The sequence below is a fragment of the Nyctibius grandis genome, chromosome 7 (assembly GCF_013368605.1).
Source record: "Nyctibius grandis isolate bNycGra1 chromosome 7, bNycGra1.pri, whole genome shotgun sequence".
In the NCBI taxonomy this organism is placed as follows: Eukaryota; Metazoa; Chordata; class Aves; order Nyctibiiformes; family Nyctibiidae; genus Nyctibius; species Nyctibius grandis.
The window spans coordinates 53,423,866-53,450,949 of record NC_090664.1 but is presented as its reverse complement, the minus strand read 5'-3'; the positions used below and the strand labels follow the sequence as shown (position 1 = coordinate 53,450,949).

Sequence of the window (27,084 nt, the reverse complement as noted above, 5' to 3'; positions counted from 1 at the left end):
CATTCTCCAAACAGTGATTTAAAGTCACTTGTAAAGGCTTATCATGTCCCTCAAGGGTAGAGAAGAAACATGCACCATTCTGAGGAGCACCGCTGCTATCAGATGCTTCCACCAACGCTACTTTGCATAGTCCAGTGCTACAGAGCCTGGAACAGTGTGTATGTCCACCAGAAGAACATGTCAAACAGCATGCTCTCCCACAGCTCTTAGTCCCCTGACTACAAACAAATGTGCCCAGTAACACAAGCCCAGCTGCACTGGAAATTGGGGAACTGCAACAGAGAATAAGGCACCCAGTCAGTTCTTTTATTTTGCTGCTGGCAATTGGGACCGCTGCAGCTCTGAGTGGCCTGAAGTTAAATCTGCATCACCATTATTTTTTTTTATTATTATTATTATTATTATTATTATTATTATTATTATTATTATTATTATTATTATTTTACTTGTTGTCTTAATATAAGAAGGCCCCAGATTCAGGCAATGTTGTGTTGGATGCTGGACAAATAGGGTGAGGAGAACCCCCTTGGCTTGGAGAGTTTGCATTTCAGAGGTGAAAGTCCATGGATGGGTTGGGGTGAAGATGGTGTCTTAGTTGCATATATGTACTCCTGAGGAGTGACAGGAATGGGCAAGGTCAGGAGAAACAACTTGTTGCAGGTGATCTCTGGACTAGCCAACTTTGTCAGGTAGGTCGTGGTCTGGCAGCGTGTGTTTAACTTGCTGCATGAATGGGTCCATCACAGGGAATGGGCTCCTGGGGAGCTTTGGCATGTGCCTAGTGGGACTGATGTTTTCATAACACTCATCAAATTCAATTCGATGGGATACAGCTGGCTGACGAGTGGGAAAGACTGGAAAGGCTGGTGGAGTGAGGAAGGGGATATGGTTCCCAAATGTGACTTCTTCAAATGTCACCAAAGTGAGGATATTTTGGAAAGAATGAAGTGTATTGTTTAAACTACCAGAGATAATAACCTAATTACACCCCAGATTAGTAAGCAACATTAACAAACTTATTACCAACCTTCTGACTGTACAGCATACATTAAATTAATTTAACCAGATTCTGATGTAAATCACATAAACTTTTCTGTCTACTCTGTGTTGGTTACAGTGACACAAGAATGAGGATGGTTTGCTCGTGGTGAGAAAGCCTCTCACTTGAGCGTGAGAAAAACCACAAAGCAAGTATATTACCTGAAAGATGCTGCTGGGGCCATGGGCATTATTTTATTATATAGGCTTAGAGGTAACGATATCAGTCCCCACTCCTAGGGATCAGTTGTGTATTTGGAAGATCATGTCTCTGGTTAAACAGAAGCAGGAGGGATTAAATCGAAATCCACTCAGCTCTTAAGGGTGGGTAATATTACCTCTTAGTCAAAGCTGTAATAAGCTCATCAGCCACATGAGAGAAGCAGACTGACTACGGGCTACAGTCTTCATCAGTAATCTATCATTATGTTTATGATGATAAATTATTGTCCTACATTTTGTTTGATGGGTTAGACAGAAGATCTAGTGTCTGGCCACTGGACTGAGTGAGAAGAAATGAGAGTTTGCTTACTGTGCTGCAGCATGAATGCTAAAAAAGCCACGTTGCAGCAGAGGGAGTTCTTCCTCTCGCTGCCTGCATGTGTGCATGGAGAGGTCTGATGTCTCAGGCTGAAACCAGTGGTTTTCTGTCTGCCTGAAGAAGTAACCAGTGGGGGAGGCTGAAACTTTTTCCTGGGTACAAGTCAGTGGCATGCACAGGTCAGTGGTTGCTCTGAGCCTGTGAGCAAGCCTGCTCATGGGCACCTCCTTCCCTTTGCTCCCCCAGTTTCAGTGCCTGGTTGATGTTGCTCTTTATTCTGAGTTTTTTCTTAATTTTCCTGTGATGTTTGGTTGCATTTGCTTGCACTTCCTTCTTTTCAGACCATTGGCACCCCTTGCTTTAAAAAATGCCCTTCAAATTCTCTCTGACCCCTTAGATGCCTGTAGTGAGAGCTGCTGGGGGCTCCTAGTCAGACCTATCCAACGTGAAGCATGCCTCTGCAAGTCAGATGTTGGCTCTTAGATGGTAATTAATGGGGAATTGTAAGTCAGACCCTCTAACCATGATTAGTCTTTAATACAACAAAACAAGAAAGAGAAGGGGAAGAAGAGCAACCTGTGACTTTCAGGCAGACTGAACACCCACTGATGGCAATGCCTGGCTATGGCTGGGATGTTGCTGCCTTTCAGCCCCTTTCTCCTGCAGGTCCAGTCACCCTTACAATATCCATTTTTTAAAATACTTTCCTGTTTCAGAATGGGTAGTTTTGCCTTGTCAGGTAAGAGCCAATGCCAGTCTAGAGATCTTTACCTGTTCCCCTCCAACCACTGCACAGTATGTACTCGTTTGGCTGCTGATGTCCTCCCTCAAAGCCAAGATAAGTGAGAAAACATGGAAAGTGCAGAGAAAAGCACTCAGACCTGTGATGTAAAGGAGATCTAAACCTCTTCTTTGTGACCTGAGGACTTTAACACAGAGAGGTAGGTCGAGGAGGACTCTACTGTGCACATCAACAAGCCCTGGAGACCATGGGCACTGTCTGTCCTTCCAGCTCTTACTGCCAGGCTTTGAAACCCCACCATGCTCACCAGGGTGGTTTCCATTCCTCTGGAATTAGCCATGTGCCAAAGTCATCATCTATAAACATTTCAGCTTGATTTCTGCATTCTTGGGCTTAAGCTGTGACCTTAAACAGGAACACTAAGGGGCCCTTACCACGATGTGTTTTTGGGCTTTTAATTTTTTATGTGTCTGTGGTATGCACTTTATCTCCAATTACTACTGCTTTTATAAGCACTTTGGTGTAGCAAGCCATAGTGTGCCTTTGCAACCTAAACCAAATGAAAATGCAGCCTTTACCTTACAAATGTCGCAGCTGACATTAACAGCTGTCTGCTGCTAACTCCTGGTAACACATGGACAACTCTCCCTGTATTTTCAGGGTCTGAATATTACAATCCAGCACATGGCTGTTGTACAAATCTTCTTTTATTGCACATCCCTATTGGCCACTACAGACTGGATCAGCAGGTTACTTGGCTTGCCTAGATTAAACTCTTGAGCCAGAGCATTTTGTAATTATGCCCCTCAGCTACAACTCTCTGGCATTCCCATTCTGTATTATTTAAAACAAAGCTGTTTCTTATGTTCTTTAATTTCCTGTACCGATGCCAGCTTACAATGGTGATTACAGCCTGATGGATAGGTAGGTAGACTGATGCTTTTAACTTTTCTGAATCAATGACACTAATTTTATTGTGATCAATTGAACAGCATCCTGTGAGGCTCCTGTGGAGGATGTTATATTTATGTAGCTTGTTGTTGTTGTCCATGCCTGTGCATCAGAGGAGAGTGCAATCCTGTGAAATGCTTCCCCAAGGTAACAGAAGCTAAAGAGTTTGCTAAAAAATCTGAAAGAGAAGGCTTAATATATACATCAAAGATGCTTCAGCGAAATCTTGAGACTCCTTAAAAAAATCCTTGGAGGAAATGGTGTCAGTTGCAGAATAATATTCTCATGTGAGAGTCTTACACCTAAATTTCTGTAGAGTGTTTTTCTGGGAAGCAGCATTTTGTTTTCCTCTCAGTGTTTTTAAGGCGTTCCCATACCCCATGGGTTATCGCTTCTGTCAGCTGCAAAAGAGGGTGAGCAAGAATAAGGAGTTGAAAAGCAGAATATTTTGTTTCAAGTGTCTAGTCTCTGTAAGAGGCATGTGAGCTAACATTGATAGCATTTTTTGAGCTCGAGTTCATGCTTTTTTGTGCTGAGGACACCTCTTTTGAGTGCTCTTACACCTGAACATAATCTTAGAGAACTGTGTACACTCACTGCGGAGTCAGACAGATCTTTTCAAACCAGCAATCTATTGCTGAGTGGAATAGGTTTTAGAGACACATAAAGATGGAATGAAACATGAAAAAATACTAACAGTATTATAAACAGAAAATATTAGTCAGAGGTACCATTGCTCACTTTCACAGTCAGAGGAGTTGCATCTCCATGTCCTAGGACTTTCCAAGAAGGTGTGGTAAAGTGTTTTGAGCAGTTGCTCTAATGTTCTTCTGCATCAAAACAGAGTTTCCCTAGGAAACAACATTGGCAGTGAACCTAAGAGTGACTTTGTAGCCTCTAATCTCGTAGTGCTGAGAGGTTCCTATGAAAATACATCTAAATGCAATGCTCCTAATATTTGCTTGCTTTCAGACTCTCTTGTTCAAAATGGTGAAGAGATTAAGAGGAAAGTGTCTCTCTCTCTCTCTCATATTGAAATTAATGGCAAAATTTCCATTTTGCTGAAGATTTTAGGCAACTTATTCTAGATGAAAGCTGATTTCCAACCGACTCTTCTGCCTAGGCTTAAGTTCACCATTAAAGTAATCATCATCAAGTTTCTCACAGCTGTATTCAGATATTTTAGCTGTTAGTAAAAAAATTAAAATATGAGTGATGAGACCAGCTCAATAGAGCCACTTGGGATTGGTCTTTCGTGGAAGACTAAGGAAAGGCTGTCCACCTCTGGACATGATCATTTAGTTTCCAGGCAAGCACAGTGTGTGAGTTCAGTCATTTTCTCATGGCAAAAGGAAGGAGCCTTACAAAAATTTTGGTGTCCTCTCTGGACGCGATGTCTTAGCGCAAGCGAGCAGAAAGGGTTTCCTTCTCAGGAACCCAGAGAATCCATTTCTCAGAGCTCTTAAACAGTGTCAGCAGCACATCACAGGCACTGTAGGCTGTCTGCAGCAACAGAACAGAGGCAGAAATCTCACATCTCTATGGCAGAGAGTGATAGCAGATGCTGCCTTTGGGAGAGAGGAGTTTTAGTGAAAAGGCTGCCTCAAAAAAAGGCATGGATATACAAGAGAGATTCAGTGTGCATCTGCATATTTTAGAGGAAAAAAGCTGAGATTTCTCCATTTTATTCTCTTCTAACTCAGTAATGTTACTGTAAGTTTTATTCAAATGTGGCTCTTACCAGGAAACAATAGGTAGTCAAAGTAGGAAAGATCTAGAAGGAGGCATTTCTAGGCTGGGAAGGAAAAAATTTAGAAGTTTCTCTCTTTTTCTTTCTTTGTGAGATATAGTTACTGTTGTCTAAATTCTCAATTGATATAAACTAAATTGGCTCTACCTAAGGTGACAGAATCACTTATTATATTCTCACTTGTGTGTTACATTTAATTCATTAAACTTCAACTATTTTTCATTTTTTATTGCTTTTTCTGAAGACTACTGCAGAGAAGGATACGCACGTATTTCACAATGCTTCAGCACTCGTTTTCTCAACATTCAAAGCAGACTTACTTAAAAATTTGTGCTTGACTAATGATATTAAATTAAGCTGCTTAAAGTGTTGTTCAATGTCTAATGTTGATGGCTGACACCGTAGATTTGTGTAACTTCAAAACCTGCAGCAATGTATTCTCATCTCAACACACTACACAGTGTTGCTACCCTGTGCTGTAGAGATTTGTTTTATATCAATACAAAATGATAGATAAAAAAAAATCCTTGATTTTCATACTGAGACATACTCTGCTTTCTCAGGAGTCAACTTCTTTTTTGGGTGGCATTTTAAAAATGACTTTTCATTATTTATATTGCTGCTATGCATTTTGATTCTGGCAATATTCTGCTTTGGTGAAAAATAGCAGTGGTTGAAACACCCTATGGGTTATTGCTGGGGAAAAAAAAAATCTAAAAACTGTACACATTGGACACACTCTACATGTCTGGTGAAGTGTCTAAAATGGCTGGATATTACAATAATCATCCTATCTGAAGGCAGTTCAGAAAACCTTGATTCCTCCATCTGACAGGCAGAACAACAAGCTCACCATCTGCCAGGACAGAGGGGATTGCTCTGTTATCCAGACACTGCCTGGAAGTTGATCTCTCTCAGTATCTCTGATCTCTGACAAAATGCTTTCACTGTCCCTCTTGTTCCAACCATCCCTAGTTGCGTCAGCTAGAATTCGCACCAAATTGTACCAGGTTCATCTCTATCTGAAGCATAAAGAAAACAGAGAGAGCTGGCATGGCTGCAAGTTCTGCTGAGATCTGCTTCTCCAGATAGTTAGATGGTTTCCACCTACCAAATTCCCAAATACTGTAGGGCTCCAGGACACTGGCAATATGTCCTTGATCTCTTATTCTGTTCCTATGATACATACAACAGCAAGCCTTTGCATATTGCTCTATGTCTTCATTTTCTGATAGGGCATATCTTGTGTTTGGAAAGCGGCTTGTGATATGCAAGAGGTGTGGGGGTCTTTTGACTAGTCATATTGCACCGTTCTGGGAGAGAGGGAGGCTCAATGACCTGGGATCTCTTCCACCTTGTGTTTCACTTGATGGTGTGATTCAGTATTTACATAGTACCACTGCTGGCTGTAAAGCAGAGAGCATTCTTTTCCTCTTCTGGCATATGGGCCTTGAAAATTACTTGTAAAGAGTCTCAAAGTTTAATGAGAGTGAGTGAAATTCATGCTATCTGCATGCCATTTAATACGTGAATCTGCAAGACACACAAGGAAAACATTTTCCTGGCAGAAACAGAAAGAATGTCATGACCCCAGACTACAGCGGTGAGTGGAACAAAGGGCTGGGTTTCTCAGATTAAAGATTTAGTCCTTGCAGGGGGTGAGTACAAGGTCAGGCATAGTAAGCAATCAGGAAGGTGCTCAGATGACACATGCTGATGTCACCCCACTAGGGTCAGACTGTGTAACCTGAAAAGCAGGTTCACCATCATAGTATTACCCACAACTGTTACAGGACACACCAAGTTTATGATTCTTAATTACGAATAAGTGCCAAGAGAAATCATATTTAAGTCCTGCCTAGGCACCTATTTCTGGTCTATTCCAAATACCTGAAATGCTACGCGCTCATTTCCCATTGCAGCTCCAGCTATAGTTAGCATTTTCCTGTTTATTCTTTCAAAGGAAAAATAAGATTGCAAAGATCTTTGGTATTGTGCAGTTAGCATCCACCTGTTTCCTGTGTTTTCACTCAGTGAAGGAATTTACCTTTGTGCTTCTGTGCTCTTAAACATGACCATTCAATATGTACCCTTGGAAATTAGTTTCTCCATGCTGAAGCCATCTATGATGCATTTCATATATTGTCTTTCATGTTTTGCAGCACGTGCCCTGAGGGATATATATGTCTGAAGGCTGGGGAAAATCCTGACCATGGTTACACAAGCTTTGATACTTTTGGCTGGGCCTTTCTCTCTTTGTTCCGTCTTATGACTCAAGATTGTTGGGAACGTCTTTATCAACAGGTAGGAGACTTCTATTACTGTTAAAAAAGTATAAAATAAATACATTCTCGTGTTACAGTTATATATCCAATAGTTAAAGACAAGAAAGAATTGCTGGTTATTAGGTAAACTGTCCTGTGTGTGTTGTGGACCAGGTCCATCAATTGTTACAATTAATTTCTTTTCTTAGGAGTGATGATACCAGAAGATACTAGGCTGTTTGGGGAAAGGGGGGAAAATTGGTACTGAGAGAAAGATGCTTTGAATGGGTATTTTACCTGAATCTGAGTAAAGTTCACCACTTAACAAAGGTCACCACATCACAACTTATTTTTTTTTGGTGGCTGTTGTAACATGAACTTATCTTTTGAAACCAGCTCAAAAAAAAGGACTATAAAAGCACCTGTGTACTTGGTATAGCTCATTTTGCAAGGCATGGTAATGAACACAAATTCAGCACATGGCAAGACTACCTGGCACCTTTCAGTTCTCCCTGCTGCAAACTTTTCGTCATGGACAACTTACAGTCAACTTAGAGTCATGTGTACAAGGTGGTCTGCTAGTAAATGCTCATTTTAGCGTGTATTTCCTGAAATGTATGTGAACTCTGAAGAACTACATATGATAGTTTGGTACCAAATTGCATGCTCTGCCCATGAAGCCACTGAAGATTTACTTCTGCATCTCAAAACTGCAAAACCGGAACATGCTTGTAAGATAATCAAGGGAGTTAGTGCTGACAGAAACTACTCTGAAGGTACTGAGGTAGACATCTTTGAAGGTACTGGGGATTTCAGCTTCACATGCAGCCAGTTATACAATTTAATTTCAGGGAAATGTAAAACAATGAAACTGAGATTCTTTAAACAACTATATTCACTTACTTGACACAAAGCTGCATGCATAACTCTGGAAGGCTGAAACTGTCATGGCAAATAAGGGTGAACATCACTCCCTTTTATTATTTGACCTTATAATATCACACAGTGGTTTCTATCACTAGCATCAAGTCATTGACCGTAGGACATGTCTGTAATATAAGCTCAGCCTGTTACCCTAAACTCCAGTTATGCCTATAAATCTGGTGGAGAACCAGGCAATACAGTCAACGGTGCACCAGGTTTGGTCCTTCTTATCCTGAGGCAGGTGTCTAAATAACTTTCAGATGAGTTGCACCCTAAAATTACCTTTTTTCTCCCCACTGACTGTAAAGAACCTAGACTGCAGACAAGTGAAGAGATACAACATGAATCCCGCTTGGAAAGTTTCTATGCATTGAACAAAAATAGATTGAGCTGTGTGGGGGAAGCTTTCACTACAACCGATTGTAAGATTATCCATTCTCAAAGAAAACCAGCAGAGATATTTGGTATAGGGGGAAAGCATTCTTCTCTTAGAAATTAATTCTATTGCAAGGCACATCATTTTTGATTAAAGTATAAAAATTTATTGGTGAGAAGATTATTCCCTTGCATGTGCTTTTCGTTTGTCATCACAGGGATTCTGTTTGGGCTATTAAAAAAGGATGAATGCAATTATATTATAAATCTAAGTTTCAGAAAAATTATTATTTTTTTTTCTTTTAAAAAACGTTGTAAACAAGTGTTTGTGATTTTACTTTTGTGCTTACAGACTCTCAGATCTGCTGGGAAGATCTACATGCTTTTTTTTATGCTGGTCATCTTTCTGGGCTCATTTTATCTGGTCAATCTGATTCTGGCTGTTGTGGCCATGGCATATGAAGAGCAGAATCAAGCCACTATTGCCGAAACAGAGGAGAAGGAAAGAAAGTTTCGGGAAGCCATGGAGATGTTAAAGAAAGAGCAGGAGGTCAGTAAACTATGTGACACAGATAGCTTTGGGTAACTTGAACAGATGGTACCTTGAGATTCACATTCTCTTTATTTTACATTTATATGATAACTGAAGTTAAGAGTTTGCTTGAAACCAGCTTAATGTTTCTTGTCCTGGAAAGAACCATTACAATCCTTTCTAAAACAAAAATGATGGCTCTTCCTGCTAGGACTGGGGCCATTTAGGGTTTACATATCCAGAGTTGTATTGGTTTAACTGTACCACATATGCCAGCAGAGGAATTTATATTGGTTGGCATAATTTTAATGATGGTATAACTACATCTGCGTCTGAGCACAGAACAGCTATTCTGGTAGCTCAGCCATAGCTCCAGCTGAATTTCTTCCACCACTACTTTAGCTCATTTTCGTTTCCTCACTGTCTCATTCAAATTGCCATGAATAGCAAACTGTCTGATAATGAAGATAACCTGTTTGAAGCATGTAGGAATTCATACCTGAACATCTTGAGGTTAAACTTTGCAAAGTACACAAAGGATATGGATTTAATGTTATGTTGTAAGTTTAAACAAAACAGGGAGGCCAAATGGTGGATGTAGCCATATAGACTTAACAGCACTAGTTAATTTGCCTGTGGTTTGTATGGGGTAGAAAGCCTTTATCAAACAGCTGAAGAGAACATTTTAAGTGCTGTGAACAGGAAGATAATAAGAAAATTAGTCTGAAATAACACGTAGCACTGTAGAAATAAATCCTTGATACACAATATAAACTAATATACATAATTTTCTATTGGGTACATATGGCTTCAGGGCTTAATCCAAAGCCCATTTAAATCCTTGGAAAGAAAACAGAAAATGCAATTCACCCTTGACAAAGTGCTAGTAGAGGCTTATACATCATTAAGTCCTTTTAAAGAACCTCTTTGATAGTTTAAGTAATAGGTAAATGCAATTTAGTCTATGTACAGGCACTTTGAACAGAGTAACTTTCTGCCATAACCTGAGGGAGCAAACTGAACTCCAACTTGTACCTATTTTATACAAATTTTCATGTGTTTTGACTCCAGCTGAGCTCTTCCTAATAACAGTCAACTTTGGTAGCCCCAGCTATAATTAAAGATATTTAAGAATTTCCTTTTGAGGGCTTTGATTTCGGTTAAGCCTGTGTGTACACAAAAAAAAAAGAACATTAAGCCCTGGAAGTCAGAATGTGTCAAACTGAAGGCTGCTTGTGAAAACCTAAATTGTTCCCATTTGTCTATATGCTTTATAACATAGTTTTTTCTTCAGCCAACCATGTCTCATTTTTCCCTGTACCCTGCTTGGTACAAAGGTTGGACGGTGCATGACTCAAGAGCAGCTCTTCACTTTCTCATCATTTGTTCTGTAGCCTTAGGCCAGCTCGAGCAGACTTCCCAACTCAGGCATTCAAAGCCTGCTTCAAAGACAAAATGATTAACATCCTCAGAGGTTTTTTCAGTGTCTCTTGTCACTGCTCAGACTCTGTGTGCTTCAAAAATACTCGTCTGTATTTGCAATACTCCTGGAGAATTATCCTAATCTTATGGAAAGGAAAATTAGGAGTAGAGTGATTTGGGTCCATCATGTTCACTAGTGAAGCCCAGTAATTCTGCAAATCAACCCCCAACGTTTCAAATTAGACATCTGGAAGAAGAGGCTCAGGAAAGTGAATTGGGTGGCTGCACCAGGTAGCTTTCACAGAATCACAGAATCAGTCAGGTTGGAAGAGACCTCTGGGATCATCGAGTCCAACCATTGCCCTGACACCACCATGTCAACTAGACCATGGCACTAAGTGCCATGTCCAGTCTTTTCTTAAACACATCCAGAGATGGTGACTCCACCACCTCCCTGGGCAGCCCCTTCCAATGTCTAAAGCTTTCAGATGTCCTTCTCGGGTGTCTCATCCCAGTCAGAGCTACTCAGTTTTAATCTTGCTCTCCAAGCCTTTATTAAGGTCTTGGTTTTGACTTTCTCACTATACCGCTAAGTTCTTGTCTCAAGTTCTATCTATCTCCTGCATAATCCCCATGTCAGGGGTCTTGTGAGCTAAGGTTTTCTCCCATCCTTCAGCCACCACCCATCCTTGTCAGACATGCCTGGCCCCACACTCCTTTCCTGCCCCTTGGAGTTACCGCAGTGGGTTATAGCTTGCAATGCCTGGGGGTCAGGACACAATCCAGCCACAGGAACCCAACCATAAAGGGTAGATAGGCAGGACATGGGAACATCCTCCATGCCTTGAGAAACAATTTAGTCCAAATCCTTTTTCAACAACAGAAAAAGGTACGTAGGGCAGAAGCATTTCAACCCAAGCAACAAGTAAGAAAATGCTAAGAAACTGAAAATGAGTTTATTTTGCAGTAAGCATACAGCATGCTTAGTAACACAACCTACAATATTTTCTAGATCAATAAAATATGATGGCAATCAGAAAGAAAAACCAAAACTCTTTAGACCAGCTTTTACATTGTGCAGTATAAAAAGAGCACAAATATAATTGATAGGCCTGCTTGGGGACTGTCAGTCAATTTACACAATTGGTCTAACACATTCCTAAACTTGAACTTAATACCAAAAGACTTGCTGAATCTTTATGAAGAGAAAGCACTTCAGCATAGCAATTAAATCAATTGACTTGAAAAAAAAAACAAAGAAAGAACAGCCTAGACCGGTGTCTGAGCCCTCCTCCTCTCCACTCTAAGCAGCTTGCTCGTGAAAGATATTTCCCACAGGAATTAAGTTTTGTTGTGCTCTCAGCTTGATAGAGCTACTGCTACTCCTTGAAATACATGATTGATTCTTTACACGGCTGTTAAGTGCCTTCACTTTCCTTGGACCGATGCCTGTGGGAGGAAGGGAGTATTTTGCTGCGGAGAGCTGATTGCCTGTTTGATTCTAGTGGCTTACAGACAATAGCACTGAGGATTCATCCATTTCTTCTGTACTTGGGAACCTGGAGAGGCTTTTTTTCTTTTTTTTTTTTGTAATTCACTCGCTTTATGTATTTCGGCTGGGGGATCTGCAAATGGGCTTGTCTCCAGGCCGCTGATGTGGCTACCGCTGAGACACCGGCACCCCCAAACCTGACCTCGTGCTTTGTGCTCAGAGCCCCCTCGCTCCTCCCGCCCGCACGAGGGATGGGGACCCAGTGCGCTGGCGTGGGCTGCGGCTTCTTCCCTGCACCTATTGATCCTTCCTCCTGGCTGCTCATTTGCTTCCAGGGCTGTGGCTTTGTATGCTCAGGCTTTCATATGCGACTTCTGCTGGGTTTCTAGCAGTTGGTCTGTTATCAATCGGCTCCTGCAGCGATCCCACCACATAGCCAGCGCAGCACGGCAGCACATGTCGAAGCAAAGCCCACCTTATCTCCAGTTAAGCCCACGGTTTTCTCTTTGCATCTCTGGTCACAGCTGCCTGTGCTGCTACTTGGGATAACTGTTTACAAAAACGTGCCAGCTGAATTGCCTGCTGTTATTAGCATCCCTCTGTGATAGGGGAGGAAAGCTCCTGGCAGCCAGCTTGGCTCCCCTCCTGTCCCAGCCCTCTCCGTTCAAGGGGCTGAAGTCCAGGGGGGGCTTAGTCTGAGGTTCCCCAGCTTGAGATTTTTTTTGTCTGGCATCAGAAACATTACTCTGGAGAGTGTGTGCACGGTGTACACCTGCAAGTGTGTGCACCTGGACTGTTCCTCTCATGAAATGTCGAAGGGTCCTGTTAGTGAGCTCATGCAGCCATTCCTAATGCTCCATCATAGGATCCCAGCGGCAGACCTTCATGTGTGCATTTGTACCTATCTCTCATGTTATTTTCCTATGGTTAAAAGTAGAGACTAGAAAGAGATTAAGACTGGTTCCAGCCACGTGAGATAGTTTTATGATTAATGACCACTTGGAATTTTTAATTTATCTCCTATACAATCTTAAAACTTAGAATAAAAAAAATAATTGCTGAGCAGAGTATTTGTTGGTTCTCACTGAGATCCTGAACTCAAATAATAAATTTTATGCCTTCTACCATCTTCTGTTTTAGGCACTAGCTGCTAAAGGAATTGATTCAATGTCACTTAGTTCATTGGAAATGTCACCTTTAGCATCCAAAAATGCCAAGGAAAGAAGAAACAGAAGAAGGAAAAAGAAATCTTTGGGGGCAGAAGAGTATGGGGATGACCAAAGTAATGCCAAGTGTGACTACGACGATGGTCAGAGGAGAATGGTAAGCCGTGGTCTGCAGCGTAACTTATTTCACACTGCACTTTGCTGGATAGGCCAGGCAGTGAATAGGCAATTAAAGCTGAAACTTTCAGAAGCAGAAACTTAAAGAAGAATCAGATATTTAATACCATGACTGATCTGCAGACAGTCTGTGCTAGAACAGTGGAAGGAAACATATTACCACTTTATTTTCAAAATTAATTAAAAATGCCCATTAAACATTCTTACAAATCTACTTTGTTTCAATTTTTTTTTTTGCTTCAAGATTCCCCACAGTCTGGTTTATTTTCTTACTTTAATTTCATTCATCTGATTATATCTCCCCTATCCCTACTAGAGATAAAAAATTCTTAGAAGAAACCTGCAAAGCTTAAAAAGAAAAGAAAGGAGAAAAGGAGGAAACTTGTCTCTGAGGGCTTTTTAAATGCTATACAAAGATGTTATTAACATTTTTATATTCCTTTGCTAGTTGCCTTCAAGTCAAAACGGTGTGGCACTTGTTTCTACTTTCTATTGCAGGGAAAAAAAGTAGAGTGAGACTATGTTAAACAGGGTTTTATATAAATGTTAGTGACATGCATGAATATGAATCTGCACATGCTGTATGCACCAAATGATCATAAATAACTTCAGATAATTTGTCTTTTCTTAACTAAGGGCAAAGTTTGAATCAGTTTGGTTTTTTTTTTGAATAGCCATGTAATGGGCTAAGTCTTTTTATATTTTGTTGTCAGTGAATTTAGGGATATTTGGCAGCCATAAAAAGCTCATAGAAAATATGTAAGTAATGTAAGTAAATGTGACCAATTAATGACTCCCCAGCTCTACAAAATTTACACAGAGCTGGATTTCTGTAAATGACATGCATTTTTTAATCTAATAGTTTTTGTTGTTGTCTCATTGGTTGAGTGGGTTGCGTTACAAATTACACCTTTGTTAAAGCTAAAATTGCTCTTTTGCTTAATTCTGGATGGGTTTCAAGACACCACGTACCAGAATGACGGTGGATTGGAGCTGTGCATTGCCAGTTTGTTTCTTAGATTAATATTTCTTGTTTTCACTTGTCGCCCCTGGATGTCATATGCATGAGAAACATGGGAGACACATTTCAAAGCTTATAGTAAATCTACTCTGCAAGGCTGTGTCTGGCATGGTTGGAGGGAGTAAGGCTGAGTCATCATTCAGATGCAATGTGAGCAGCTGGAAGTGTGTTGCCATCGGAAATCAGTCTCAATGACTGTGCCATGGAAACCCAGGCATGGATTTTTGACCAGTTAAAATTTGGTAGTGATCCAAATGGGTTGTTGTTAGGTAGAAGGGGCCTGGGTTTTGTGCTCTTCCTTGTACCAGTGTCACAAAATAGCATCATTACATAACTCAGTGGTGTAAGCTACAGTGCGAAATGAAATCAGGCTTCATTTGGTTTGTCTGGTTTGTGGATGCTGTGGAGATCTGACCCCTCTTCATATATACTTGGCTCATGAGAAAGTTCTGAAGAAGCTGAAAATTCCGTACAGGCCATAAAATCAAAAGTATGTTCTGCCTAAATGCTCTTATTCCAATAATTTCCTCTTCAGATATGAGTAAGGGGATAGACTTGAATTCCTTATGCATTTTCTGAACATCCTTTTTACTCTGCCAGGGTTTAGATGTGTTTAGTGCTTGGCTACGTCTTGCTGATGCTCTGTCAGAGTTGCACTCTCACTAGCTGGTGTCAGAGTGGATCGTCAAGGCTGATATTTGGGTGTGAGGGAGACTGCTGTGTACTGAGCTTACCTACCCCTTAAAGCAGCTATGTGCATTGGGGGATAATCATTATACAAACTAATAAACCATATCCCTCTTCTTGCTCTTGTTTTTTTTTTCCTTTATCACCTTCTTCCGTCGTATTCTGCTTCTCCTTCTTCCCTCCTCTTCTCATTTTCCCTGCAGTTCATTTCCTGCCCTATTTCTTTATCTCTTCTTCTTCCACTGCAACGTTCCTTCCCTAGCTGTTATGAAGATGTGTGATAATGCGGTAAACTGGAGCTGGATCCCCTTCCCTGCTCCTGTCTTCCACTCCTTGTGCTGCCTTCCCAGGTCCGTTGGCACTTATCAGATGGGGAGGGAGTAGAAGCAAAGGGAGTATCATGCTATGAGGTGAATGCCACCTTGACCCTTCGTGTTTCAATACATCTTTAACTGCTGAGTATTAGACAAATACTTAATGGCTAGGAATTATTTCAACCTCTTAACTTGCGAAGGTTGAATAAATGTAATTAAGTCTTTCTCTGAAGAACTTGATTTAAAATGGAACTTACTGCTCTTCCCAGACCTTCCTCGCTCCTGAAAATATGTTGCAAAATGTTGTTTCTCTTTCCCCTTTTTCCTTTCCGGGGGTTTCTAGACTCTCCTTGGCATTAGTTATGGTCCCAGTGCAAACTCTGTGAAGCGCAGAACCAGCCACGGAAGCATATTCAGTTTCCGACTCCGTGGCACAGACACTGGCTCCGAAACAGATTTTGCCGATGATGAGATCAGCACTGCTGGGGAAAATGAAAGCCACCGGGGCTCTCTCTTAATTCCAAGATCTGGGAGGCGTCCAAGCGTGCAAAGTCAAGTGAGCCATAGTTCTCACCCTACTACTCCCAACTACACCCAGACGGGCAAAAGGAACAGCTCAGTGGATTGCAATGGTGTGGTTTCCCTGATAGGAGGAGGCACCGGGGCACTCAACCCAGACCCTACTTCTCCTGCAGGGTTACTGCTCCCCCCAGTTATTATGGAAAAACCTGGGACAGGCGACCTGGTGAGTACTTTATAACTTTTGTATGTGATTCACGCTCTAATTTCCTTCTAAATGTTGTTGGAGTTTGCTGTAATCTATTTACATGATATGCAGTCTGTAGTGAGAAACTCAGACCCACCATCCTAGATGGGGTGGGAAGACACTGGGCTAATTCACACAGCAACGTGTGTCTAGTGCCACATAAGAGAGATTCATGACTTCTGGTGAGACTTACTCTTCAGAGCTGGCTGGAGGCAAATAACTAAATCCTGGGTTTGATATGAATTTTCTTTTCTTGTAGGGACATTTTTAAAGTTGGTTTCTTTTGACATTTGAATAGCTGACATAGTCCGGTGGCTAGAAAATGATGTTTTTAAAATGATTCAGTGTGAGTCTTGCCATCTTGAGACTGCGTCTTCTCCCACTGGTTGCTATCTTTGTGCATCTAACCTCTGATCTTCTGTATAGCTACTTGTGGGGTGCTGTTTTTACACTCCAAAGGTAGTTCCCAGAAGGGTTTAGCATCCAGTTCAAATAACACCCAGGAAAGATGAGCAGATGGTCAACAGAGTTCAAGCCTTTTACAGATTGCCAGGATCTTTGTTGCAAAGCACCACTGCTGCAAAATATTTAATAAGGCTGTACATAAAACTATGAAGACTCATACCATTAGGATGCAAGCACAAATTCACCTGGAAAACCATGAGATGGTGTTTTGGAAATAGCTGCTACGTAGGCAGGGCAATTTGGACAGGTTGCTGGTTTGATGTGGTGGGAATTTATCTCTTTTAATGTAGATAATCTACATTGGACCTCATCACTCTCAACAGTCTTTAAAGCAATGGAGGTCTCGTCACTACAGTCAGTGTGTGCAGGATTTATTTCATCTTAGAGATCTAAAATGGGTCAGAATAATCTCTCTCCCTAGAAGTGCCTCTTTCTGTTCATTTTAACTACAAGGGGAGCCCAGGGTGAATAACTCCGTATTGCACATGTCGAGTCAGGTGAGATGAAACGCACTCAGAGTAACAAGGTGCCAAAAATGGGTTACGTTGGTGGAGAAATAAGCACGAGTGATTCTAACATGTATTAGGCAAGATATTTCCTGAAGAGAGAGGTGACTGAGATGGATCCCAGCCGTGGTGTCAGATTATCAGTAAATTGAGAAGTAGCTTTTTTCTCCAGAGCCAGGCAGCTTCTTCCCTTTCAAGTTTTGGATTGAATTTTTTTCCTCACCTATCTGGGCATTCCCTGTAGTCCTGCAAATAGACTCTCACACTGTACATGAGAGGAGGGGCCGTGCTGCACGTGGGAAGTTGGACAGTGTGAGAATTATCTGTTTTGTTGACAGTTTTGAGGCTGTTGCTGCTTTTTCAGATGTTCACACCTTCGTTCATTTAGGACATTGATACTCCCATTTTTACTCTCTGCAGACAAGGAAGACCAGTCCTGAGAGCAGTCTCTATACAGCTGAGCAACAGAAGCACTATTTGTAGATGGCAGAGTTTTATTGGACTTAGCTTGGTGCAAAAAAAAGCTGTGCATTAAAGGAACTGTGGAAGAAAGAGTTTGTGCATCTGTTTAAAAACAATTCTGAACCGAAGTAGAAAGGCCTTACTAGATGAGCAGTGGATGTCCCCCTTTTTTCTGTAAGGAAAGCAGCTCTGCGGGCTGCTGAGGCTCTCCCAGCTGTCAGAAAAAGCTTAACAAAGCATGAGAGCACTCAACCTTTCACAGGAAATATTGGTATTTTACAGGATTGAGCCTTGAGGTGACAGGGAGGCTTTGAGCTCTGCTGGCATTTCTTTTCGTTTGCCAGCCTCCTGCCTTTTAAAAAAATGGATGTTGAAAATTAAATGGCCTGGGTGGGTGAGCTCACTTGGCAGTTCCCTGGTCATCTAGGAAATAACACCCAGGCACTACAGTAACAGATGCTCATTCAGTGATGCAATGTGAAGGATGTTGTGTCTTCTGCAAAACAGGTTTGGTATCTAATCTATCCAGAAAATGTGAGCTGGAGTTAAAAGCTAATTGGCAAGAAGCCCATTGCTGTACAGATGTATTCAGCACAGGAACCATAAGCGCTGGGCGCAAACGTGCAGCCTCAGCTGTGGAGCGCAGGCAAAAGGAAATAGCAAATCCAACACCTCAGTGTGCTCGGAGATAAATCAACACACTTCGGGGCTTTGTGTTTGATTGTTTTCGGCTTTTTCTTGTTAAAATTTGAAGTTGAGTTTTTCTTTGTTAGCAGCTCTGGCTTCTTTTTATAGTCTCTCGATATGTTTGGGGGAGGCAAAAGAAAGATGTTGCAGGGTGAAGTTGAAGTTACGTCATTAACCCACAGACCCTGCTGTTGGTATTTATTTTGTATGATTCTAAGCCCACAGGGACCCACTTGTGCTCGCTGTTGTATCTTCCCTGAACAAGAAAGGAAGGACCGGTCCATGAGAAGGCATCACTGTAATTTGTGTTAAGCCCTGACTTGCAGCTTCCTGAGGTGTAATTGTGGCTTCACTGATGTAAATGCAACATCTGAGATGATGGAGCTGGCAAAACATTTTACAGCTTTAGATGCATTTGTTTAAGTCCCTCTGTGATGCTCAGTAGTATCAGATGAACATAACACAGACCTGTCTGATTGCTACTGAGGGGGGAGACCACTGAATTCTGCTTGGAGAAAGCTTGGAAAAGCACTTCTGATTTAAAAGGCAGAGTAAACATCAAGCAAGATCTGACCATCTCTGGTTTTGAGTTTCCAACCTGCAGACCTTAAGGAGACCATAGTTTCAGCAGATGATTTCAGACTGGCCCTCCTAAGGTTTCTCAGGGAAAACACAAAAAGTCACTAACCACTTCTGAGAATTTTAGCCTGATCAGCTTTAGCAGCATTCCGCCTGAAGATTTTACCCCAGACAAAGTAGTTAGGACCACGATGAACAACTTTCATGCCTTTGTGTCATTGTAACTGCTACCCCGTGTCCCAGCCAAGGGCCGTTTGCCCACGGGAATGGCTGCGAGTGGCAGCTGAGCTGACATGAAGGCATCTGTGCAGCTTGTGCCCTCTCCCACGAGAGGGGTGGGTGCAGCAGATTATCCCACTATTCAGGCTGGTGACTCAGATGAATGGTCTCTGACACTTGGCTGAAGAAGAGTGTGTAAGCTAAAGAAGCCAGTTTCAAATGCTGTTCAGATGGCCCTGGCTGCTTGGCACAGATGAACGTGAGTGTGTTTCCATGAGAAACCAAGTGTGCTTGTACTTTCCATCTCCTCCCCCTAATCCCTAAATACAGCTAGTGAAACAGGAGAGATTTCAAAAAATCTCAATGAATGGTGCTTAGGCTCATCAGTCTTGTGAGCTGGGGTAGTCTGACTGGTCAGCAGGCTTGCTGGCCATGGACAGCATGGTCCATGCATCTGTCCATGCAGTCTTCTGCATCAAAGTGGTCATGCCAAGTCACCAGGGGCTTCAGTGCACAGCCTGAGCGAGAGGAGAGACATCCTATCCTCTGCAGGGAACCCATGCATCTCTGCACCCTTTGCTGGTCCTGTTTTCCTACCAGCTTTCTTCAAGTGGTGCAGCTGCTGATTTTATCAGACTTACCTAACTGTAAATAAGACACAAGCAGGACCTGGTGACTATGCTTAAAGTCCTAATTTTTTTTTGGCTTGTCCTGAGACTGAGAGGTTTGAAAAATGATATGTTTTTATACTCCTGCTGATTGCTGGGCTGGGAGTTTGGGCTTTCACCTTTTTTAGAGAAAGTCTATACATCATGTAAGTAACTTCAGGGCACATTACAAACTAAAGTTTCTGCGTATTCTTGTAGTATTTATTTGTAGCTATGTATTGCTCTGTTGTGTCTTGGTGTTTCTTAGTTATTTAAGAGGCTAGAATAACATCTCCCTTCAACAAGGTATTGATCTGTTTGAACAGAATTGGATTAAGTTAATGAGCTTCTATCTGGCGCTCAATTTATCCATGGGGTGTGATGAGGATGATTAAGATGTTGCCTCCAGTTTTCAAGAATTTCTTGAGGGTTAAAAAAATACACATGGCAGCATCCCCTCTTGCCTCCTAAAGCCAACTGGAGCCCTTTCTGTAACTCTGCAGGGATATCACAGGGGTTTTCTGGTTTACCCTGACATTCCAACTGTTTTGGAGATTAGAAGTGGCAGAGAGACAGACATGGGACCGAGGGGGTGGTTGTTTGCAAGTGAGCAGCTGGCTGTTAGCTGGTGGTCTCCATTGCTTTGTTCTCACTTGCTCACCAGAGCTTGCCAGCAGCCCAGCAGCGGAGCAGGGCCACCCATGACATGGGTTTGGGATGAGCAGTGAGGTGGAGGTTGGAGGGACCTGGTGTCTCCCTCTTGCACATACAACCTTTCCTGAATTTCCTCTTGGTTGCACATATTTTTTTTTCTTTTAGGAAACTGGAAATGCCCAGTATTTCTAGCTTGATAGTAGTGAAAACTACTGGGGAATGAGCCCTTAAGAAAGGCCAGGCTGCTTATTGACGTCCCAAACTAAGGATCTAGAAGCTTATCTTTAGATAAACATTTTTTGGGGTCTTTTTTATACAAAAAAAAAAGAGCTTGGCTTTTGTTCTTGCTAAGCATAAAGCAGTTTTGCTGACCACACTGGTTTGAGGTTTTCTTGTTGACCCTAAAACTGCCTCGAGGTAAAATTTCTTTTTTCCCCTTCTTGCTTTGCCATGGGACTGGTGAAAAGACAAAGTGTTAGCAGTTTCTATGTTCAGAAAAAGCTCAACAAAATAAGTCACCCAAAAATCACCACCAATAAGTCATATGGATGAAAGCTAGCTAGCCCTCGGCCGCTGTCGCATAGAGAGTTGTCACTGTGGCTTTGGTTTCTGCTCATTTGAGACCGTACTTTAGCACATCCTAAGTAGAAATTATTCATATTTGTCACAAATATTGCAAGCTGTTTCAGTTTACAGCGCATCTGTTTAAATAATCAAGTATCCACAAAATTAAATGGCTTCTTTTTAATGCTGTGCGTTATTATGGTCACCTTCAATCTCATTAAATATTTGTGCTAGTGCCTTACTGGGTCCATTGTTCATAGTGTGGCCTGTCCACCTCTTTTTATGCTTGAAAAGATTTTTACGGTGGAAGGAAAATTAAACCTGTCCCAGTTCCCAAATGTGGTCTTTAAAATGCTGCCAAGTATAAGCCCACCTTCACATAACAGTATTGACACAACTCGGAACTGCAGGCACTCAGAAGAAAATAATTCTGCAATGTTATGCATCCTCATTTACATGTAAATTACTGAACAGTATATTTGTCCCTATAGAATTTAGCTAATCCAAAGGAGAAACATTTGCAGTCAATCAGGGAGCAACACAAATAATCTTGTCCTGCTGGAGGTGCCTGTGTTTAGCTCCCTTGTGATTTCTCCTCTGGGTCCTAAGGAGACTCCTTGCATAACTGTAGGGACTGTTGTTATTTTTGCTTAATTTCTATAGAAATATAAGTACAATGAACAACTGTGCCTGTGTATATTCTCTCTGTAATGATAATAGTCTTTATGCTGCTTGCCTGTCCAGCTCCTGGAACTGCTCTCTATCTCAGAGTGCAAAACCTGCCAGTTCCTTGCGTGACTATTAGGTAACTCTGTTCTAAAATAAATAATAAAAAAACCCCTCACATATCTATTCTTTACAAAGAACAAAAGCTCATAAACTTCCCTAACTAACTTCAATAATTTTAAGCAATTCACCTGGATAGAAACTTCCTTTCCTGGAAAAACACTTTATAGTAAATTGCAAGCTGACTACGTGATAGATTTACTGCTCTGTTGGTAAAGAGACCATGTCCTCCTGCAAGAGCACAGGAGCATTCCTTACACCCCAACATTGCCTGCCAGACACTGTGTCCTGGCTCTGGGGATGAATCTTTGCTGTGAGCTCGCTGCCAAGTGGCTGGCAGGGAGCAGCTGGCTTCGGGGGCACTTGCACCTGGGTGGGTGGGTGGCTATCAAGCACAGTTGATTTGCTCTCAACACGGTCCAGCAGCAAATTGCACCAGCTCACCCATCCAGAGATGGAAGGAAGGAAGGAAGGAGCCATGCACATGTCTCCTTCAGAAATACCCCTTTGCACGTGGAGGATGGCACACTGCAAACAGTCCCCTTGACTCCAGCAGGACTCCTGAAGTCTTGGGGACCGCTTCTTCTGACACAGGTGGTAGGATTGAGGATGCTGGAAAGAAAAATAAAGCGACTTAAAAAACTTGTTGGGTTGGGAATATCACATCAAACCTAGGGGAAAAGTCAGTTCCCTGTTATTTTTTTTAATGAAGGATATGCAAAACCTGTTTAACTTACACCTTTCATTTACCCTGGTTTAGCTAAATCAAAAAATAGAACGAATGAATCTCTGAATGTTTTTCCTTCATCTTTTTACCTCTGCAGTGAATTCTCTTTACACCTGTGAGTAAAAGATATCTTTCAGATAAAGGCCAGCAACCCATAACTTCTGCAAGCACTTCTGCATGCATGAATAGAAATGTAGTATCTTTGACAGTCAGAAAACTGGTACTTCTGGGGACGAGGTTGTCTAAAGATATGTTACTAGTGTGTCCTAAGCTTTGGGTCAGGTGGGATGGGAAGATGGTACAGTTTAAAAAGAGTTAGATGATCAGAGGAATTTGGAATTTGAGGTTTTCTTATGGTTCATTCTACAGACAAGGAAGCTGGAAGAGTTGGGGTTTTATTTGGCTTTCTTTCCTTGTTCTTTGCTTTTACTTTCATAGTTTACTCTACTTAGAAGTTTGTCTCCTCATACTTTTTATCTCCTTGTCTAGTTATTTCTTTTCAGTCCCATGTATTTGTTATGTACTCCAAACTGATGCGAATGTTTATGCACTTTTGTAGATGTTTTCTTCATTAATAAAACATTTGTTGTTTCTTTGGTTTTTATTGGATGTTTTTGAGGTGAAGGGAATCAAGTGAACTAATGCATCTGAAATACCGCTTCTGGTTTCCCCATCTCCTAAGCCAAGGATAGAGTGTTTTCTTGTCACATTGTGCACAAGTAGGAGTCTCTTTGAATAGATTCTGATTACACCTCTCCTTTTGAGATGACTGCGTCAGTAACTCAATGGACAATGAGCCAATTGTTTTAGCAAATGAGAAAATTTTTTTTAAAAAAGCCTTTTTGACGCATTACCACTTTCCTGGCTTAGCTAACGTTTTAAGAGCTTGCTTAAAAAGTCCTTACTCTTCTCTGGTCTTGCAGCAATTGGTATTTTTAACTGCAGTACTTTGAAGTGACCTGGGACCAGTATCCTGACTTATTTTCAGTTTGAACCAGTGGCCAAGTGGCTTTGTCCTGTGCAACCACCTGACATGGGGATGTCCCGTGCCCTGAAGAGGTCATGCTCCAGAAAGACAGCTCATAGAGCTTCAGTGCTTTTCTCCCACTGTTCTCATGGAATTGCCTTTCTTGAAGAGCAGTTTTGATAGAGAAATGGTGAAGAGGAGGGATCCTGAGTCCCTCTGGGTGCATGTCCCAGGCACAGACAGCAGAGCTGTGGAGCTGCTGCCCATGGCTCATCCCAGTTGTCATCCTGGATGCTGCTCAGGGTGGTTAGAGCCATTTCAGACCCAAGAGATGAGAGGAGATCCAGAAGACTGAATCCATTTCTTGTAGCTCATTTGACTATGGAGAAGCAAAAGCAGCTACTCTGACATCTGTATAAACCAGAGATTTCCATCTTCATAGGAATCTCTTCTCCTTTCACATTTCCTTGAGGTATATTGCAAGAGCATCAGGACCCATCTATCTACAGTGCATCTCGCTTGCTTACACTGTGTCTCGGACCTCACAGCATGTATGCTTGGAGGAGCAGGACAGGGGCTGTTAAAACATTTATTATGGGAGACTGAGTGTCTTGATCAAGAGGTCTGTGACAGAGAATGGCATTGAACCTGGCCTCAACCACCACCTTTCCTTCTTCCTGTGGGAGAGCTGGAGAGTAAAGCAAGCAGGATTTGTCTCTGTATGAAGTGGGAGCTTGTAATAGTAAAAGTCTTAACATCTTGCTCCTGTGAGCTGACAATAACAAGTATTTAAGACAGTCTGTGTCTGCAGCTATACTGTGTTTCTGGCTGACTTCAGAAGCCAAGCCTTCAAAAAGCATAAAACTAATTTAAAAATGAAACATTAATAAAGACAGTTTGGGCATTCTGTTTTTCTGGTATTTGATTTCTTTGGGGTTTTTTTAAGCTTTTGCTTGAGAAACATGAGAACTAGATAGTTTGGTTTTTTTTTTTTATTTTTCCTGAGAAAAAGAAGCTGAGATTTGCCCCTAATTACAGAGCTTCAGAATCTGTGACACCAAAGATCACCAGAATGACAATATGTTCCTGAGATCTGGCAGTGTTTCAGAACAAGAAAAAACATGTGTTGAGGACTCAGTTTGCTTGGTACGATATCAGAGGCCTGTAATGGAGCTGTTACCCACACCCCTTTTTCCTCTTCTAGAGTATAATTAAGTAGTTAACGCATTTCAGAAATAATGGAGTAATTAATGTAATTAAGCAGGGCTTCTTTCATAAGCAAAGAGCATGGTAAAGCAGCACTGCTGTTCCTCCAGCATCAGAAGAGTCCCTTTATTTCCATCTGAATCTTTCACATGTTCACATGAAGGTAAAGGGCAGGGCAAAGTTTCCAAAATTTGTCAAAGTGCCATGTTCAAAAGCAGTACCCCATCAGCATGTGTCTAATTGGGAAATCAGTGAGCTTTGGACTTTTTGGATGGGAAAAACAGTACTTAGGCAATTTTGAAAATGCTACCCCATATCTGCCTTGTTTTTATTCTGCTGATACAATGTGTTCCTTTAAACAGACCTCTCCCTCAGACGAGGCAAGCAAGAAGCAGCTTTTAATGCCCCACCGCCCGTCGGTGGACCACTCAGATGAGCCCTTTCAGAGGCAGAGGGCCGTGAGCGCTGTCAGCGTCATCACCAGTGCCCTGGAAGGTAAGGCACGTCTTTAGTTCCCCAACTCAAAGCCATGTGCATGTTGATTGGCAGGAACAAAGTGGCACAAAAGACTCTAGTATCAAACTCTTGTTATTTTGCAAGAAGGCATTATAGATAGTTATTGCAACCCCTACAATATAGATACGATATATAGATGAAGCTGTAACAGAAGGCAATATAATCACTATCTATCTTACCCATGGACTTGTAAAAATCCCAACAAAAAGTTGGCCATCAGATTCAGATGTGGTAACACTTTGGGCCCCCCTGGCATTTGATTTACACAGGGCTAACCAAGATGCAGGGTAGTGGAGCACCAGAATGTTTGAGTGACTGGACATACATTTATAACTCATCTCTCTGGAGCTGATGTGAAGTCCAGCATGTGCAGTCACCAGCTATGTGTAGAACTTCCAAGTAGTGGAGGAGGAATGTCTTCTCCTTGCAGAGCAGCTAGTGGGACACAAGAGTTTGGTGGGTGTTTGAATCCCACTGTGAAATTTAAGGATGCTCAAAGGACCCGTTTGTCCATGCAAATATTTCTCAGCAAATTTTTACATTGCTCATCAGGCTTCTCATTAGGTGCAGGAGGATTTCCTTTCTCTGTCTTTCTATACACTGAAACTTTGCATTTCCCTTTCACAAATTTGTTGATAGCAAGACAACAATTCATAGCAAGACAACACGTTTTTCGTCTCTTTATGTGCAGCATGAAAGGGCTTCTTACAGCTCCTCGTGTCTCCTACATTGTAAATTGAGACAAGATAGGAGGTGGCAACTAAGAGTATAGAACAAAGTCTGTCAAGAAGGCAGCGGGGAGCAAGGGAAATTTTGGATTCTCCTGCAGCGTTATTCTCTGTGTTGCTGATGAGTAGGTAGGCAAGGCAAGATGGAGGGACTTGTTTGGGAGATGCCTCACAGAAAGGGATTGGACCTAGCTCTTTAGAGACACAGTCCAGCATGTAACCACAAAGTCTTTCTTCTTTCTCAGCTTTTTACCATCGCCTGTGGTTATATTCAGCAGTATTGTGGCCAGAACAGATATATATATTTTTAAATAAATAAAGAGTTATATTCTTAATAGGTAAATAATCATTTCAGTCTATTCCAGTGTTTAGTGTAGTCTGCAAAGGTTTTATTTGTTTTCTGTGGGGTTTTTAGCAATTAGCTTTGTGATTGATTTGCTTCTTTGTAACATGTTAAGAATGCCTAAAAAGCCTGAGCTGGACAACTTCTTATTTATTTAATGGTACTGTCTATTACTTTTTACCACAGAAATAGAGACCATCAAGTCTGTGTTAACTCAGAGGATGTACATTTTTAGCCTCATATAGAAGAAGGCTGTTTCAATCCTTATCAGAGATTTTCTAACTCTCAGACTTTGATTAGTCATTGAAATTGAATACTTGTTAACAACAAGAGGAATATCAAATCAGAATGAAATGTATCACAGGCTTTAACTGTAATAATAGCTGTATGATTTGTGTCAAACTGTGCGAAACAGCCAGACCAGAAACCCTTTCCCCTTTAGTTACCTGGTTTCTGTTCTCAACTCTCGGATAGTCATCACCTCCTTGTTTTTCCCAGACATTGCAAAGCCTTGCAGTCAAGGTAGGACTTAGGTTATTTTTCATTTAAAAATACGAGGAAAAATACCTCCAACACAAGCTTTGACTGTGTTTTTCTGATCTTTTTTTTTTTTTAAAAAAAATATAAAGTAGCAGAAAAAAGCAGATTAGTGTAATTTTACTTCTCCTTTTGCAGGTGTCTTTCAAAAACTATTAAATCTGTTGTGATTTCCAAAGGTCACCCATCATGGGAAAGGACATGGGTTCTTAATTGGTTTAAACCATTTTAATGCCACATCACTGCCAAAAGAGGACAGTCACACCCTCCTCCTTCCCTTGCTGTCTTCCTGAAGTTTGATTAGACTGTACAAACAATTGCTCTTCAGC

The 27,084-nt window shown here is 41.5% G+C and overlaps 1 protein-coding gene across 6 annotated transcripts in view; it reads left to right on the top strand.

The window, feature by feature from the left end:
• Positions 1-27,084, top strand: part of SCN5A (sodium voltage-gated channel alpha subunit 5) — a 173,677-nt gene that overhangs the window by 45,440 nt on the left and 101,153 nt on the right. For 3 of the 6 annotated variants that reach the window (XM_068404979.1, XM_068404978.1, XM_068404980.1), the window contains exons 8-12: positions 7,185-7,326; positions 8,938-9,135; positions 13,172-13,354; positions 15,740-16,141; positions 24,994-25,126. In XM_068404979.1, the coding sequence (XP_068261080.1) occupies positions 7,185-7,326; positions 8,938-9,135; positions 13,172-13,354; positions 15,740-16,141; positions 24,994-25,126 (1,058 nt within the window). Of the gene's footprint in view, positions 1-7,184; positions 7,327-8,937; positions 9,136-13,171; positions 13,355-15,739; positions 16,142-18,608; positions 18,620-19,003; positions 19,038-24,993; positions 25,127-27,084 lie in introns of those variants that run through there. The other 3 variants (XM_068404983.1, XM_068404981.1, XM_068404982.1) reach the window with 3 other exon arrangements.